The 19,280-nt window shown below is 47.9% G+C and overlaps 1 protein-coding gene across 2 annotated transcripts in view; it reads right to left on the bottom strand.

Annotated features, from left to right (window-relative positions):
- Positions 1-5,015: 5,015 nt before the first annotated feature.
- Positions 5,016-19,280, bottom strand: part of tcf7l1a (transcription factor 7 like 1a) — a 28,086-nt gene continuing 13,821 nt past the window's right edge. The window contains exons 4-12 of one of the 2 annotated variants that reach the window (XM_048259185.1): positions 16,625-16,708; positions 10,281-10,416; positions 9,788-9,890; positions 9,458-9,541; positions 7,977-8,120; positions 7,468-7,627; positions 7,040-7,147; positions 6,869-6,920; positions 5,016-6,025 (exon numbers count right to left, since the gene is read on the bottom strand). In XM_048259185.1, the coding sequence (XP_048115142.1) occupies positions 5,499-6,025; positions 6,869-6,920; positions 7,040-7,147; positions 7,468-7,627; positions 7,977-8,120; positions 9,458-9,541; positions 9,788-9,890; positions 10,281-10,416; positions 16,625-16,708 (1,398 nt within the window). In that variant the 3' untranslated portion in view covers positions 5,016-5,498. Of the gene's footprint in view, positions 6,029-6,868; positions 6,921-7,039; positions 7,148-7,467; positions 7,628-7,976; positions 8,121-9,457; positions 9,542-9,787; positions 9,891-10,280; positions 10,417-16,624; positions 16,709-19,280 lie in introns of both variants that reach the window. The other variant, XM_048259184.1, reaches the window with a different exon arrangement.

Here is a 19,280-nt window from a genome sequence, read left to right as displayed (position 1 = left end):
ACTGGTGCTGCAATCACTTTCACTGTTGTATCCCTCCCTCCCCCTGAGTTGATGCCAAAAACACAAACATTACAGGCCATTTGAAAAACACAACATGAACATGATTTCTTGGCCGAACTGTTGTCAGTGATATAAGTATTTCATGATTTCTTAATGTCTAGTGACATATCAGGGCCATTTTATGATTAACTGAAATACATTTCTTACATATGGTTCCTTTAACATGTAACATACACATTAAACATTTTAGTTTAAAACTACATTATTTCCATGTTAAAAAAAGTCCCTTGCCATGAATACAGCTTTCTCAGCTCAATAGAGACCCACATTTTTCAAAATATATGGAAAAATACAGCCAACTCGGCCAACTGGAGAAATAGTTCCAAAACATACAGACCATGCGTTAAACTTAATATCCTTTTCACTTATAACTGGCAACTTTCTGGTTCTCAACTGTGTTCTCTGTCCTCACTGCATCACAAAACACACACAGGTCCCAGGGGTTTAAACAACCTTTTGTTTTCATAAGGTTTGCCGATGTGTGTCGACCATTTATCTTAACGTATTTATTTATGCATTTGGCTGATACTTTTATCCAAAGAAACTTAGCGATACCCAGTCTCCCTGGGACACCACAGGGTTAAGTGGCTTGATCAAGGGCACAACGGTGGCAGCCATCAAACACATAACTGCTAGTCCGGCTCCTTGGCCACTCCACTGCATCTCCCTATCTGTGCAACATGGGGGAATAGTTCTATACATGTGCATGTCGTGACTGCAACACATGTTTGTTACATGAGATGAAAGTTCACATACACATTTTGCCAACAATCCTTTATCATTTTATCAAATGCAAACCAAATACAGTAGTCTGTTGTGTTGAATCAGAGATTGCAATTAGAGCTATTATACATGCCAACCTCAGAAGGCAGCTGCCAAAACCAAATTCTGGTTTTGTCTGATTGGTCTTGCCTGGAATATAAGGCGCTCATAATTAATGGCCTGGTGCATCAGCCCACAGGTGCTGGGAAATGGAGCCCTGGAAATATGTTGTATCATTGGCCTGAGGGCCTTTAATGAGACAGACAGGGCACGTAAAAACTTGATCAACTAAAGTTGATGGGCCTGTTTCCCAGACATGAGTCAAGCCTAGTCCTAGACTAAAAGAAAACTTAAATGAAACATCCAAAAAAGCTTTTAGAAAACTTAAATGAAAAAATCCAAAATATGAAATGCAGACTTTTGTAGGATACATTTCTAATGGCATACACTCATAAATTATAGATTGCTTCAGGGAGTTATGAGATCTTAAGTTGAAAGATCAGATCAATATAAATAATTCAGGAACTGATGATCAATATGTGCAATTCCTTTTTTGCAATCATTTTGTATAGGGGAAAAAAGTAAGCATTTCAAACATTTTCTTGAAACATTTTCTATTGTAATGTTGTTGTTGTTGACATGGGTACTGATTGGATTTTGAGTGTTCTTCACTCTGATACCAGTGGAGGGCAACCTAATGCTACCAGTAAACTATATGTCTTGCAATGAACAGCAGATGTCAGTCTTGCCCATGCAGTAGTATTCATGCAAACCTTTTATGATTTGCAGAGGATTTGAGTTCATGAATCACCTCAGAGTCTGGTCAACGCTTTGGTTAAGACTGTTTTATACACAAAAGTTACACTATGCAGTATTTACTGGACCAAAATATGAAGGATTGGTCAACATCATTACTCCAAACCTCAAACAGTAGGACATATTACATTTGTATTCTATGCCGAAAAATCTCTGAAACAGGGAAGAATGTGACAGCCACTCTAGATACAGCACAGGGGGAAAAGATTTTTTCTTAGATTTATTTTATGTTGGAAAAAAAGGCTACATTTTTACTGTGGTATGCCAGTAATATCTGTGCGACCATTTTCAGATTTCCATTTCCAAAGTCTCAGACCTCAGAAATGTTATCTCTCTGAGTCAGCAGTTGTCAGATCCCTCCCCTCTGAAAAGTAAGTGCTTTTAATGTCTGATTCCGCTCCAACTTCATGTATGACCCCATTCCAAGTTCAAGTGCCTAGTATACCTATACTGTGTCATTTTATTCCCAAATTAGCGCTTATTCATGCATATCCCACTGAATGCAAAAACACCCACAGGGCTGCATAAAGCCTGGTACCTAGCAACGCATCTCTCTCCAAACACAATTTTGAGCCATTCTTAGCACCTTGATTGCCGCCTGCTGAATTGTCATTTGAGCTCAAAACCTGTCATTTCAGTCTACCACAGTGCCCGGAATTGATTGCCCTGGTGATCTTGAAATTATGGCTGTGTCCATTCTGCAGTTTCCTTGGTGGTGCATGGCAAGACCAAAGCTTGTCTAAGTTAAAGTTGAAGTAACTCTGTGCCTGTCTTCACCACAACATCAGCCATAGAGTACAATTCTGCTGAACCTCAACAGCTAAAAGAACAGACAACAAACAGCTTGACAAAGTCATTCCAATCCCCTGAATATTTTCACATGGCGCAATTAAATGGGCACAAGATGTTCTCACCAACTTGATTGGAGGAAAGGGGGAAAGAAAAGACAAGAAAACTGAGGAAAAAAGAAACCTTTTCTGGAAAATTGACTAAATCAGGGGAAAGTTGTACTTGCTCAGGTTTTTACGGGGCCCAGGAGTCCCGTTGGGCTGCAGCAGCACTCGCGAGGGGGGCCTCATCTCTCAGTCCGTTTGTTGTGCTCACTTCAAATGTCTCGGCCATTAAAATTTCAGTGCCGTCACTCAGCGGGAATCAGCCAGGACAGACCAGAGAGACGGAGATGACGGAGAGCTGTAGGCCTACGCGCGGCTTTCCACGCTAATGCGCTGCCCACCACGTAGCAGTTCCTCCTCACTGATCCACTTTCCTAAGCTCGGGTGGTTGCAAATCCATGCCAGGTCTCATGTGTGATACAGACAGTCATCGTTAACCTGGCCAGCATTCATTTATTAACTAAATTTATTAGTCACACAGAGAGTGTATATGTCAGTGTTTCACAAAGTCTTCAAGGATGGATGCACTTAAAAAAACAACAACTATGTTGTTATGTAACCAGAATGGAAATCCAAACACAATTTATAAACTGCAGTGAGTGGGACTCAAGCTTATTGCCTTGTTGAGTTACATCATGGCAACATACTGATGAGAGAGAGCCGGCCCTTATGCACAAATGATAATGATCAGTAAATACACCACCACTCACAGTTAACTGTTGCCCCTTTCATTAATGTCAGATACTTTAGGGGTAATCAAAAGGCTATGGATAAAACATTTATGAGGCCCTATTTCAGTGTTGGTCAGCAGGGTAGCCAACCTCCACAGAGCAGCCCCTGGAGTCCAGGGGATGTTGATGAGAGGAAGAAGCAATCGATTTCCCTTCCAGCTTGGCAGAGTGGTGAAATGCAAAAGGACATTTCCAGTGTTCAGGTGAGAAGCTCACATAAGACATGATGGTTGTAAGGGTGAAAGGTGACCACTGCACTCTAAACTTCCACATTTAAACTGATATGCGAAGCAAATATCAAGTATTTCTCACTGTGGTGATTTGGATGCTAACTATATGGACTGCAGTATAATGTTCTAAATACAGTTAGATGACTAATTAAATTATCTGGCCTCAAATCATCATCAAAACAAATGTAAATTGAAATAAACTCAAGCACTCAAAATGTGTACCCAGTATCCAAAAACTTGGAGGACTTATTTCTCGTGTCTGTCTCTTACACCCAGTCTGTGAGTGTTTGTGTGTAGATGGCTTATTGGGTCACTTCATCTCCCAGTTAGCTCTCTCTCTCTCTCGCAGGCCTAATTGGTTGTTCCCTGGCAGCCTGCAGCATCCCAAGGGCCACAGAAACTCATAACCTACCTTCCATGCTCTTTGCTAATTGAAATAGCTAATGAGGTCTCCTAGGGCTCCCTCTCCAAACCTCTTCATTAAAGCTGTGGCAGAGAGTCAAGCTACAAATAATGGCGCAATAAAGATCTCGAGAATTTTGTGGGAACATTTTCTGTTTGGACATTTCTCTGCCACTGACCACATATAATCTTTTTTACTGCCTTAATGTATAAATTCAACGCTGTGCTCAAAACGGTAAACCCTGAGACATATTATTTTGTGATATTCTATAATCTCCCTTCGATTATGCTTAATCACTTGGTCCAATTTGTACAGAAAAAAAACAAAACACAAACACTACAATCTGTTAATGTAATGACTCACATTCACCCACACACCTCCTGTTCAAGTACACTTGATTACAACACGAACATCCTAGCCCTTTTTCAGGCTAAAGAGGGTAAACCTCTCAGGCCAACTCTCACCTGACAAACAAGCGAGTGATTGTTGAGCTCGTTGGGAGTGCGGGTGGGTGGGTGGGGCGGAGCGAGGCAACGCCGCCTATGTGTGAGTGATGGAGGGGACAGCTGTGGCCTGTGCCCCGGGGTCTGGGGGCCTGCAGGTCTGGGGGCCCGTGGCGTGATTTACGCCGAGCCCCTGAGCAAGAAGGCAGATAAATGGTCCAGAAACGAACGGGGGAATGGAGGGGGGGGGGCTACACTCGTGGAGGGCCATAAACTTTTGGGGGACCCCATGCCGAGTTGTGCGCAGGCAGACAAGAAGCTACAGTTGGAGTTTCTATATCCTCAGGGTTTGAGTTTCAAGCTGGGGCCGAGAAAATGTTCGGAAAACACATGATTGTAAAAAAGCTGGAGTGCAGTGCCACATATGCTGGGTCGGGTCCAGTTTAAATCCTTCACCACCTACTGCGCAGCGCTTTTTCCTCCATCAGTGATACTTTTTTACAAAATAAAAATCCACAGGGGTGGACATATTTATTGCAAGCGAAAGACTACTAAGAATTCCTGATTTGATTTACAAGAGCAATGTCAAACACTGTAATTTGGGCTAATTTGAGTGGAGTTACTCAACACACAGGGCATGATCACATGAAGCATCTTCGCTTAAAAACACAATGGAGTCTTTAGAAATAACTTGAGGTTTATTATCTATGGAGTCTTAGGAGAGTCACACACACAGGGTTAGGGAAAGGGTGAGGTGGTTCACAAAAGTATAACAGGAAGCCAGTACTGAACACTCCTAACTCCTAAACTGATAACTACCATTAGATTGAACTAAAAACTACAAATGGTATTTTGTTTTCATTTTAAAAAAAAATGATGGAGGGGAAAACTTTATACATTTGTCTTTTTTACAAAGAGAACATTGGAGAAATGCAATTGTAAAAGGTAACCGTATGGCAATTTACAAAAAAATACACTTTGTTTCATAGAGAGAAGCAAAACAGAGGGGTGGTCAAATATTGACCAATAATTATTCCTTTTCATACTATTTTTAAAAATGGTCTAATATCTATAAAAAGGTAAAAAGCAATATACAGCTGTAAAAAGTTTTTTTGTCGAAAATAACGAAAAAACAACACAAAAACAAAAAACATTTTGATTCAATCTGACGATTTGGTAACCAGGGAGAGGGGTTGTGTCTGTAGCAGGGCATGGTGGGAGTGCAGAGCTGCCTGGTGGTAGGGAGAGCCTGGAGAGAGCATGGAGGGGTGCAGGGAGGTGAAGGGGATGGGCCGGGACAGCAGGGAGGCGTGCTGGCCCCCAGCAGAGCCCAGGTGGAGCGAGAGGCTGGGGTGACCGGAGGAGGCAGAGGAGATGGAGGACAAGGAGGAGGAAGATGAGGTGGAGGAGGAGGAAGAGGAGGAGGAGCTGCTGGTGGAGGCTTTGCCCGGCAGGGGGAAGTGGTGGGGGTGGTGGTGGGAGCGTCCCTCGGGCTTGGTGGTGAGGGACAGGGGCTGGGCCTGCTCGGAGTGGGTGGCAGCGGGGGCGGCCGGGGAGGCCAGCGCGGCCGACGGCGTGGCCGGGGAGTCCAGCATGCTGCCGTGGGAGGAGGTAGGGCTGTCGCACATCTTCTCTGAGGACAGGTACGGCATGCAGGGCTTCTTGCTCTGCGGCGGCGAGAAGCTCTCTTCTGAGGAAGACACGAGAATATGGATGAGCACAATCATAGTGAATGGATCCCCTGATTCCAAACCTTGATTCAGGTGGTGGACAGTGGTGGACTACCATTTTATGGGATGCGGACACTGCATGTCCATTTAACTGGTGAATTATGAATGAATAAAACAAGAGGAGTGTGTGTGAAATGAAGGCCATGCCCCAAACAGAACACTATAAAACAGAGGGGCACATACCAATGTGAACAGGAAAACCCAGAGAAACATTCAGATATGGGAAAAACACACTGTTGCACATGTTACACACTGGCCCACAGAGAGAGTTGGAAAGGGAAAGAGAGAGAGAGAGAGAGAGAGAGGAGAGAGAGAGAGAGAGAGAGAGAGAGAGAGAGAGAGAGAGAGAGAGAGAGAGAGAGAGAGAGAGAGAGAGAGGGGCTGACAGAGAGAGAGAAAGAGAGAGGGAAAGAGAAAGCAAGAGAAGCGTAGAGAGAAAGAGAGAGAGACTGACAGAGAGATCATGAACACTACAGCATGAGACTACAGCAAGCAGCTCAGGGGAGCAGACATACCAGCCAGTGTTAGCACTGAACCTCGTATGCTGCTTGTGGGAGAGTAGAGGAGACATGGGTTAGTAAAATGGTGGAGAGGGAAAGGCTCAACTCAGGGCTACTGGAGAAGAAGTGCACAAGTGTGTGGGGGGACTTTTACACTCAAAGTGCTTTTTCCACTGCCAACAGTGATGCAATCTACTGTATGGCGTGTTGCAAATGGATCACATCAACCACAACACTATATTTTGGTGCAACAGTTTGTCCACTCACTGACCAAAGAATGGACACAGAGAAGCCACCTACCCTGTGGTGAGCCGTCAGGCTTATTTTCTCTCTTCCTCTTCTTCCGCTTGCCCTGTGGAGACAAACACGTGCACGGTGAATCAAATGAGCTTTATTAAGGAGTGCGCTTACAGGAAAAGCATTCTCGCTGAAACCACTGCGGTCAGTCCTGTCATGGGGCGAAACACTCACGTAGTTGTCCCGAGCCGACCAGCCGGGGTAGAGCTGCTGGTGCAGTTGCCTCTCTTTCCTCGCCAGCTCGTAATACTTGGCCTGCTCCTCACGAGACAGGGAGTGCCACTGTATAAAAAAACAAACACACAAGCACGGAAATGAATGGTCAGATTCTCAGTATGTCATGTGACCAACAGTTTTATGTAATAGTTAAAGTTATTTGGAAGGCACACTAGTTACATAACAATAGCTGAAAATATGTTCCCCTGATTTACAAATCAGATATGACAGAAATAGATATAAATTACAGATTGATAAGAAATTCAACACTTCTGTGTGTGTGTGTGGGAGTGAGTGAGTGAGTGAGTGAGTGAGTGAGTGAGTGTGAGAGAGAGAGAGAGTGAGTGAGTGAGTGAGAGTGAAATAGAGAGAGAAAGTGTCCTCACCCTTCTGCCCAGTATCTGATTGATGGCCGCACTCTCCTTAAGTGTACACTCCGCCACCACTTTGGCCCTCATCTCTTTCATGTAGAGCATGAAGGCATTTAAGGGCTTTTTGATATGTGGCCTCTTATCTTCTTCCTTCTTGACGGGTACAGAAGATTTCCTGCACGGAGAAAGGATGACGGTTACAAGACTGTGCAGCATGTCTGTCTGTGCTCAGGGAGGATGTTTCAGCAGCGGCTGTGCCAAGTACTGTGACCATGTGATTCACTGCTTTCAGCTGCCCCAGTGTTTCGCTGGTGTATGACATTAGCTGTAGATGTTGGATACTGCCTGTGTGTGTATGTGTGTGTGTGTGTGTGTGTGTGTGTGTGTGTGTGTGTGTGTGTGTGTGTGTGTGTGTGTGTGTGCTGTGCCCCATTTCTGACCCCTGGCCTCTTAATCAGGTCAACAGAAGCTCTGTTGTGTTGTGTTCATACTAGAGGGGAGGAAAAAAAAAGACTAAAACATACCCGTGCATGGAACTGCTGCCGCCCTCGCCGTGGTGCTCTTGTTTGATAGCGGGCGAGACTATGGCTGGGTGCGGGATGCCCGTCTGGTGCAGGCCGTGGGACGGGTGGGGCACCATGTGGGGAGAGAAGCGGCTGGACACCAGGCTGGGGAGAGGGGGCATGGTCAAGCAAGTGGTAACCAAAGGGCAATCAGTCACAACAAGCACAGAGCTACTGTCAACTATACACAATCGCTCCCAAACATTATTGGATTACATTTTTTTTTTTCTGTCCAACAGTCACAATTTGTGGACACATGAAGAATTCAACAAACAGCAGTCGTACCTCACAAACCCTGTGCACAGAGCCTCCAAGCCCAGTTCTCAATGCTTAACACAATAGCACATTGTTATATAGCTGCGTCAGGAAAAAAGCAGCACCTCTATCCCCGATCCCACATTTAAAGCCATGTTTTTTACCAAACTCCTATTAGGTCACTATGACATGAAAGACAAAACTCTGTCAAACAGACTAAAAAGAAGAGAGCATTCTTAAATAAAAGATATCATGATTTTTTATACCAGGATCAGAGCAGAGATTGTGTGTGTGTGTGTGTGTGTGTGTGTGTGTGTGTGTGTGTGTGTGTGTGTGTGTGTGTGTGTGTGTGTGTGGGGGGGGGCTTTTTCCACATCATAGCAGAAAAGAGAAAAACAATATACCTTGAGCTGATAAATAAAATACAAATATCTGCACAGAATGCACACCGAAGCACAGGATCAATAGAACAATGTTTCCTTCTCTTGTGACACGGGATCTTACAGTAGATCTACACCAGAGTCAGTTTTCTGGCTGTATAAAGTTGTCAACTCTCACAACATGCACCCTAGCACTTCATATCGCTTTTGAAAAAAGAGAGAGAATCAACTCTTTAGGGGAACAACTAGCCTCTCATATGACTTTCAAACCCACTGCAGTCAGATAATACATTCAAGGCTTCTCGCTTCTGCCTCATTGATGTACGAACTCAACTCCCCATTGATTATGCAATCCTTTCATCTGAACACGACGAGCTAATAGACTCAAAGTCGCAGAAGTGGGGAGGGGTGCACTTCAAAAGACTTTTTTTATCCATTTTTGTAGCATTTCTCTCCATGCTGATGAGAAACAAAGGTGCTGCTACGTGGCTTCTGACAGGAATCCATGAAAAATTTAGCAGCATAATTTTATTCTTTGTGCAATTTCAGAGAGAAGAAAGGGCTGAGCCCAGAAAGCCTGACAAGCGTTCGTTTGGTTTGTTCACCGGAGCACGGTACACAAGCACCAGGACGGCGCGAATGATCATTTATTCACTTCCCTGGCTTCAGAGTCAGCAAGTCTGTGACAGAAGCAAGCAGCATCGCAGGGAGTGAGAGAGAGGCAGAGAGAAAGAAAGAAAGAAAGAGAGAGAGAGAGAGAGAGAGATGGCTGTGGCAGTACAAACAGTGTTTGCTTGTCTAACCTACCTAGACATGGAGGCATTCATGGCCAGAGCTGGGTACGGGTGTCTGAAGCCTCCTGGGGGGATGGAGTACATATGTTGGCCTTGTCTGGGAAGGGATAAAAAAGTAGACAGTCAACATTATGGCCATGCCACATCAGATCAGACATTTAAAGAGTACAGCACAGTGTGCTACTCAACATTTTATATGCAGCAAGATAAAGATTTTGATAAAATATGCATAGATGCTAGAAACATAAAAAAAAAAAAAAAAAATGTGTGTACTGTACAAAGTAGGATTCAAATGTGATAACAATAATGTAGGGTGGACACAGAGAGTGAAGTGGAGACTTACTGAGGAACCAGCCAGCCCAAGGGGTGAGGAATCTGCCCCACTGCCCCCGGGGAGAGGGGGTAATATGGGGAGAGTTCAGACGGATGGGGCGTCCGTGGAATACCTAACAGATGGAATATGGTGAAATCAGTCTGAATCAGACAAACTGCAACACAATAGCTATGATATAAAAAGAACCTCTGGGAAGCCAAACTATACATACCCACCCATAATAGGCATCTTAAACAGAAGCAGACTATATTTAGCTGTATAATGGTTAACTATGTATGCATATTATGTGCAACTCGGTACATTCTTTATGGTTTCCCCATATAGTAGATCGCTTTAAAATGCACACTGTACTGGGCATTCATTCTGCTGCTTGACATTTTGTGTGGGTGTAATTGAAACGGCTCGCTGGGAAGTGAGGAGAGAGAGAGAGACAGAGGGAGAGAGAGAGGGAGAGAGAGAGAGAGAGAGAGAGAGAGAGCCGGGGAGGAAGAGAGCTGCATACCTGTTTTAGGGTCTAGGATCTCAGGGGAGAGGTGTGAGGGAGGGGTGCCGGGAGAGAAGTGTTCGTTGCTGTACGTGATGAGGGGAGTGAGGGGGTGCACATGGTGGGGATGTTGGACCACTGGGACTTTGTTGGACTGTGGGAGAAAAAGAGAGGGAGATAGAGGGAGAGTAAAAAAAGGAGAGGAGAGAGAGGGAAGGAGGGAGAAGGGAGGGGGAGAGGGAGAAAAAGAAAGGGAGACAGAGGGAGAGTAAAAAAGGAGAAGGGAAGGAGAGAGAAGGGAGGGGAGAGGGATAAAAAGAAAGAAAAGGAGAGAGAAAGAGAAGAGAGAGAGAGGGAGAAAGAGTTAGAGCACAAAAGCTGAAACAAAAGAGGGCAAATAATAACAAGCTGCCTCGCTGGAGACATCCAGTTGACCTCCATCCCGTTTCATATAAAGAGCGGCGCCTGTGCGTCTTCCCAACAATAGTGTGCGCCTGCTCTGTTTACTTTCCCCTTTTCTTCGGCTCGCTAAGTAAACAGCGCTCGGGCAACTGGCAGAACGAGAGCTGCGAGTGTGAGGAATCGCACCTAAAGCCCCCAGCTGCCCCGTAAAAAAATAAAAAAACGGCCCGTGCTGGCCTCTGCAGACGCCCGGGGTCCGTTTATGACGGGGGAGAGGCCGTCAAGCTCCGGGCGCGCTACACTCGCTGGCCCCTGTAAATGACGCAGCACGCACGCACGCACGCACGCACGCACGCACGCACGCACGCACGCACGCACGCACGCACGCACGCACGCACGCACGCACGCACGCACGCACGCACGCACGCACGCACGCACGCACGCACGCACGCACGCACGCACGCACGCACGCACGCACGCACGCACGCACGCACGCACGCACGCACGCACGCACGCACGCACGCACGCACGCACGCACGCACGCACGCACGCACGCACGCACGCACGCACGCACGCACGCACGCACGCACGCACGCACGCACGCACGCACGCACGCACGCACGCACGCACGCACGCACGCACGCACGCACGCACGCACGCACGCACGCACGCACGCACGCACGCACGCACGCACGCACGCACGCACGCACGCACGCACGCACGCACGCACGCACGCACGCACGCACGCACGCACGCACGCACGCACGCACGCACGCACGCACGCACGCACGCACGCACGCACGCACGCACGCACGCACGCACGCACGCACGCACGCACGCACGCACGCACGCACGCACGCACGCACGCACGCACGCACGCACGCACGCACGCACGCACGCACGCACGCACGCACGCACGCACGCACGCACGCACGCACGCACGCACGCACGCACGCACGCACGCACGCACGCACGCACGCACGCACGCACGCACGCACGCACGCACGCACGCACGCACGCACGCACGCACGCACGCACGCACGCACGCACGCACGCACGCACGCACGCACGCACGCACGCACGCACGCACGCACGCACGCACGCACGCACGCACGCACGCACGCACGCACGCACGCACGCACGCACGCACGCACGCACGCACGCACGCACGCACGCACGCACGCACGCACGCACGCACGCACGCACGCACGCACGCACGCACGCACGCACGCACGCACGCACGCACGCACGCACGCACGCACGCACGCACGCACGCACGCACGCACGCACGCACGCACGCACGCACGCACGCACGCACGCACGCACGCACGCACGCACACACTCTCTCTCTCTCTCTCACACATACACACTATATGTATCTCTCTCTTACACACACACAAACTAAACATACTCTCTCCCTCTCTTACACACACCACACACACACACACACATCCTCTCCCTCTCTCTCTACACACACACACACGCACATACACTCTAACACACATACATAAACGGACCAGCCCTGGCTTCTCTTGGGCCTGAACTATCTTCATCTGTTGACATTTGATGACAGCAGCAAGATTCATTTACTACTTTGCAGGCAAACAGGAACACAAAAAGAGCGCAGTGCTCTCGGGTTCAGTCCATGTGAGAGGACGCGCAGAAACCCGAGAGGTCAGCCCAACTGGCGGGTGTGTGAAAACTCACACTCTTCCTCCAAGCCTGGTAGTCGTCAAGCCGCATGTCTGCCACACTGGCTCCTCCACCAGGCAGGGGCAAATGGTGTGCCGAAGGTCTGCCGCCACTTCCTCCTCTTCCTCCTCCTCCAACTCCTCCACTTCTTCTTCCTCCATACCCCCCACCCCTCCGCTCCCCTCCCTCTCCTCCCCTACTTTTCCTGGTGCCAAAAAAATCTCTGCTGTGTCAACACTCGGCCCGTTTCGTAAGCCTCTGCTGCCGACACTGACACCCACAGCGCAGTCTGCCGCCAGTCGGGCCCTCTCCCATGCCAAATGCATCGGACGAGGCTGGCCACTCCAGGAATCCCAAGGATCCATATCAGCACCCACGAGACACGGCGTTCTGTTTTTAAAACGGCACCTCTCCACTCCTCTCCTCTCCTCTCCTCTGCACTCCACTCCGCAGGCTCAGGCCACAGACCAGCAGGCGCTTTACACACAGAACACAATGTCTCACAAACACCCATGGCGTGAGCAAGAGTAGAAAAACAAAATTGGTTCCATTTCTATTTACACACTCTAAACGTACGTAATCTACGCTCACCAAACCACATCATTTTCATTTTCAATTGCTGTGCCTTTTATTTGGATCAGACAAGAACTAGTTCTTAGGTCTTTACTCTTAACTCTTTCACTGAATGCCTGCCATGCTTAGACTGGTGTTTGCCTGTGGTGTCCTATAGGGGGCAGTGCTCAGCTCTCTGGTGCCCTTCTCAGCAAGCCCTAGCTATAAAAATGATGACCAGTTTGCCTCTCAAGCCAGACCAACCACACTAAATAGGGCCACTAAAATCATCTCCATCTTAATTATGTCAGCCAGGGGTCAGCCCACGGAGACCACGGCAGTGGGCAGCTGACAAACGTCTCAGAAGCCACTTAATATGTGCTTAACATCGGTAAAGGGGACATTGTACATTTAAATCCTCTCAGTGGTAGAGTCAGGGTACAATTCTAGTGCTTTAGAGATTGTTGCGTACAGGAAATACTATAGTCTATTATATGAAATTTCATGGCATTTGGTTAAATTAAATAAATTATGTATGCAAACTAGATTAAATAATTATGTTATAACTAGCTTTTTAAAAAAAGCTGACACAAAATTGAGATTTGCAACTTTATCAGTTGTGAGATAAGCACAGAGGGTATAAATGGATCAACCCCTGTGGCTGTTAAAACAGGAATGAAGCTAAGATAACTGTGCATAAGATAAAGCTATATACTGCTAGACTGGATGGCAGCAAATAATTAACTTCACATGTGGCTATGCACTGTAAAAGCCCATTGCCAATCATAAAATGTCTGAATGTGAACTCTCTGGGATACTTGGTGTATCGCCTGATGACAATTTAAGGAAAGTCCCAAACTTTGGGAATGGGCCTTGAAGGCCGGCTAGTCACATGCAATTAAACATCAACTAATATGATAGAAAACAGAATCAAAGCACTTTCAATGCCATAGTCAGGATGCTTGAATTGGCTCAACTAAAAGCACATGATAAGACCTTCCCATAAGGGCCTTTTAAAAGGCCCATTTTCCTGTCACTGAAAAACATCCCATGTCAGTGCCGAGAAACTTCCAATTGTCAATTGACTAAACAAAGCGACAGTGAGAACTGCTATTTGTAATCCGATTTCTGGAGACGAGTTGTAAAGAGTTGCCTAGCTGTAAGAAGCAGGACATTCTCCTGTTTCAAAGAGCAGTCTGTGTAGCTCACAACACAGCCTAACAGCTTGCAACAAGATGATAAATCCCAATATTCATCGGAAGCTCAGTGACACACAAGTCCACTACAATGCACCTTGTGAGCACTGCTCCCTCTCAGGCAATCTTTCATTTAGCATTACAGAGTCATGCCATCAATTAGAGGATGGGCCATTATCCCTGAATCAGATGGCTGAAACACCAATTCTTTAAGAGAGAGAGAGAGAACCATAGAGAGAGAGAAAGAGAGAGAGGGGAGAGAGAAAGAGAGAGAGGGGAGAGGGAAAAGAAGGGAGGGGAAAAGCTGACTGCTCTTTTTTAGTGCAGGGAGGGAGGGTGAGCTTTAACCTGAGCTCAGCAGCAGCAGTGTGGCAGTGGTGTGAAGTTTGACACCCCCGTCTCGACTGATACGGGTGAGTGCTCCTCGGCTCGGAGGCGATGGGCCCCGGTCACACGCGCTGACCCGGGAGTGTTAAACCTCCGGAGAGGGATTTCCACTGGCACCCTCCGAGCCTTCTGCCTGACACGTCGCACCACATGACTGGAGAGGGAAGAGGGGGGGACAGCCAGTGCACACTGCCTGGTCTGGCCTGACCAATCACTTCATCATATCTTCACAATGTAGAGCGAAAGAGAACTTTTCTTTGGGAGGTCCATGACGCGTTTAATAAAAGAACAAACGTTCTTATCGGAGCGGCAGGCCATACCACACGCTCCTTCTCTCGCCGAACCGCCCGGGCCCGATTCCAGGCGATCAGGCTCAATTAGTCGTGTCTGAAGAATCCATTAGCGTGGAGCAGATGCGTGCAGAGTGTTTGAAGTCGGGAGGAAGCCAAAGATCCAGATTCCCTCCTCCCGCCCCCACACCCGGCCGGCTCTCCGCTGCTCTGCTCCAAACCGGCAGGACCCAAGAATCCCCCACAATGCCTCGCATCACCTGCCCCCGCACCGCACCGCTCCGTTTGATGCTTTATTCATGACCCCCACATCGCTCTGCATGCTGGGCATGCATCTGAGGAAGGGGGCTGGCAAGGGTGGGGAGTGTGTGTGTGTGTGTGTGTGTGTGTGTGTGTGTGTTTGAAGGGGGCCGGGGGGGGTGTCCTGCCTCAGCCCCCCCACACACACTCAGCTCATGGCACGCTGATGCCAGCCGAATGCTAAACAAACCTGTCTCCTGAATAATTAAGCATCTCGGACCTCGCTGGCTTACCTCATTAGCATGACTGCCGTCTGGACCCGATCTGCACAGACACAGAACGGGCTGCCACAGCATTCGGCGCACACACGCACAGACGCACACGCACACGCGCGCGCCGGATGCTCCCTTCCCAGCCTGATTTACTCAACAACAAGCACAAGGCAAACGTGTTGGCATCGGTCATGTTGATTTGATAGGGCCTACTTTCGTAACACTCGGTGAGACTTCATCAAAGCTGCACCATTCGGGAACACTTTTTTAAAAACGATTTCAGCATTCCGTCACACTAGTAAAAGATTGGCATCACAGAAACTTATTCCACATTAACCAGTAAAACCAGTTGGCTTGTCATCAGAAGCATTATTCAAAGCAGTAATCTGATATACACAAGGCTAAAACTGCGTTAGTGGTGATTTTTAGACATAAACACTGTTCACTTTGTGACTTGGGTGCAGGCTGCTGGTTACTGTTAGGTCAGCATTCATTGTAATGAAACCCCTAAATTGGATTCCCTCATCAGCCCTCAGGTCACCTGAGGGGCCATTCTGGAATCTTCCGGGTCTATTTTGCAGGCCTTGACCAGCCCTTGAGTCAATGATCGCATTGTCACCATGGCATGGGCACAATCATTCAGCCGAAAAAGTGTGTGTGCTAGTGTGTGTGTGTGTGTGCACGAGTGCGAGTGTGTGTGCTGTTGGAGTGTCTCCGGAATGGATTAGTCGCCATTTGGAGCGAGGCATTCCTGAGGTTCTCCGCCGTGGTGTCTAGAGGGGGTGATGTAGGTCAAGAGTTGGGTCGCATGAGTGGCGGGGAGCTGGGGAGAGGGTGGTGGTGGTGTGAAAATAAGTCTGCCGCTTGTTGACACTCTGAGCGACAGGCCTAAGCCCTCGGCCTCTGTGGGACTAAAGCTAAAAGCCCCGTGCTTGTGTGGGCAAAATTAAACACAGATTTAACAGCGTGCCTCTCTCTCTGGCCCAACCCCCCAACCCCCCAACCCCCCCAATCCCCTCCCAGTCCCCCCATACTGTCAGCCAGTGCAGATTCACTGCCCTGACATCCATTTACTCCTAATCTGACCCCAGGCAAATCCATCTAGGATTCTATTTGGCTTGTCTAGCTATGCTACATTTCCAGTTAATGCATACTGGAAAAGCCTAATTAAGACCCCGGCTTTAAACTAAAGATTATTAAGTGCCAAACATTCAGAGAGAATGTTCTCCAAATGATCCATATAATTTATTATGAGTAATGCTGGGCAGTGCACAGCGACTTCGCTTGTATCCGTTCTACGTGGCGGCAGCGGCAGGGTAGAGGATACTTACTAAGTGCCCTGGGGTTGGAGACCTGGCGTCTTTGAGGGCAGCTGCTCCGGGGACATCGAGGAGAGGCCATTTCATTTGCAGGTACTGCGGAGAGATATGAAAAAAAAACAAAAAAAAACTAGAATGATGAGAAACAGGCTAGAAAGAGAGTGGAACACAATGTTCTTATGGACTTAAGATAAACAGGAATTCATTCATGCGCTAGGCCTCCTCTTCTGTCCAGCTCAACAACAGCATGTTTCAGGAAGTCTTCTAATGCACACAGGTCAACTCAGTGCAGTGTCTATTTTTGAAGTGGACAAGTGGTGTAATGCAGATATTCTGGCTAAGGCATAAAAAAAACAGACTGATAGGGAAGTATGAGTAAACACTGGGCAGGCCACATCATGAGCCACATCAGTCTGCACAGCTGGTCAGAAATATGAAGAGCACAGGTTTACAAGGGGAGGTGGATCAGGGTCGGGGTGGGGTTGGGGTTAAATATCCACATGGGTTGGGACAACGAAATACGGCTCAGCAAAAGCCAGCAGAAGGGAAGAAAATGGAGGGAAAAAAAGTCTAGTGTGTCAGGGAAAGAGGGGGTGGAACAGCTGTGAGGAAGTCCCATAAGGCACTGGGAGAAGAGGAAGGCCAGGGGCAGTCTGAGAGGGAGAAGAGCCAGCGGGGCCCATGGTACAGTATGGTGCTCCCCTCTACACCACCAGCTCCCCCACCCACCCACCCATGGGGCGTCTGTGGTCTATTGACTTGAACAGAACAAATGAGCCAGTGAAAGGAGAGAAGGAGAGAGTTATGTAGTGAGGGACGGAGGGAGAGAGGGAGGGAATGGACTGAGAGAGTGAGAGAGTAGAAGCCAGGAGTGAAGAGAGGGAGTGAAAGATTGAGTGGATGGCTTATTCTTAAGTGCTCCATTGTTCTCTATGCATCTGTCAGGGTGTGATGTGTTTTTTTTTTTCTTTTTCTTTTTTGCATCTCGCATGTTTTCTGCTTTTTCTCCACCCAGTGAGTCATTTGTAAAAAAAGGTTAAGCTCTCTGGTCCTTACCATGCAAACATCTGGTTTGTATGTCTGAGAAAATTCTGGATTGGATACTACCGGGCATGGACTATCTCCCAACAAATTCCAAAGATTCAGAATTTTAATTCAGAGTCTACAGATAGAGTTTGGCCATCTGAAAAAGTACCCTATATAAAAAGTACAAAAAAGTACCCTATATAACACATAACAAATAGGACTTGACATCATGTGTTGAGCAGTGGCCAAAATATTTTGCCACTATTTGCAAAGTATGACAAACTATTATTACCTTATTACACATTCTTGGGTATGCAATGGGTTAATAATGCCTCTAAGAGGTCCTTAAAACTTCATTCATCACAAGTGGGATTGCTGCGAGGAAGGAAGTTTGGATAAGACTGAAGTCTAAAAATGGAAAAGACATTATGGGCCTGATGGAGAGGGGGGGGGGGGGGGGGGGGCTGGGGAGGGGAGGGGGGGGGGGAGGTGTCAGCGAGAGGGGAAAAAACAAAGTGAGTCTGTACGCCGATACCAGTATTGTTTCCTCGCAGATGGCAGGATTTGACAAGTACGCGCTGCCCTTAGTGGCGATATTGTGACAGAAAATGGTCTCGTGGAGGTTGCTTTCTCCTTCTTGTGAACAAGCCTCTGCTGACTACAACCGTGGCACGAATCACACAGCGCATGCTGAGGAATGCACTGCAGAGGCCTGCAACCTAATCTCATGCCTGAGACGGCGAGGCCGTTCTCCCAGAGTAACGTCCACATTTCTACAGGGCCTGGCACACTGGACGGCCTCTCAGAATGGCCCCTGCTCCTGCATGCCAAAATCTCAAGCCTCCTGTGTGTGTGTGTGTACACACACACACACACACACACACACACACACACACACACACACACACACACACACACACACACACACACACACACACTACATGACCGTGGCTGTCCTCCTCTGCTCGCGGGCGTCATAAACACTGACGACCTGCCGCCATTGCCCACACACCACCAAGCGCGTCTCTTCCACCACTGCACCTTTGCATGCGCTTATCTTGAAGTCCAATCACTTTCTGCCCCCATGCAGACACACGGAGACACTCATTAAAACATGGATGGCGTTTCCCGGAGGCATTAAGAGCGAGGCCAAAATAAATGACACAGGAGCCAGGGCATTTGAATGTTAAATTGGAATACTGCGTCTGGCTGCGGCAAACGCTTGACCGTACATGATACAGACTTCATGTTGAGGTCAGTGGGAATAGACACACACATTCCTCTTTCACACTGAACTTCTGAACTGTGACCACCATCACTGTTTTTGTTCACAATGCAAATGAGAAATGCATTTTAAATAAAAAAAAGTTGTTTGGGCGAAACTCTGTGAAAATGTTTTGAGCTCAACTGCCATCTAAACTAGAAGCAGCATTCTTTACTGACAGGTGCTACATACCAGGGAAGGGGGGGGGTAGGAGGAGGAAAAAGAGAAAACAACGGAGAGTCTGGTCAGACGAGAGAGGTGCAGATTAAGTCAGGTGCTGATTAAAATTCTTCCAAGGCGATAAGCTTGTGGCTCGAGATAGATAATGATTTCTAAACACAGGGAGGAGCGGTTGCGTCGGCCATGCCGGCAAATGTC

The sequence above is a fragment of the Alosa alosa genome, chromosome 12, assembly GCF_017589495.1.
Source record: "Alosa alosa isolate M-15738 ecotype Scorff River chromosome 12, AALO_Geno_1.1, whole genome shotgun sequence".
NCBI classification, from domain to species: Eukaryota; Metazoa; Chordata; class Actinopteri; order Clupeiformes; family Clupeidae; genus Alosa; species Alosa alosa.
This window is presented reverse-complemented; position numbering and strand designations above follow the sequence as displayed.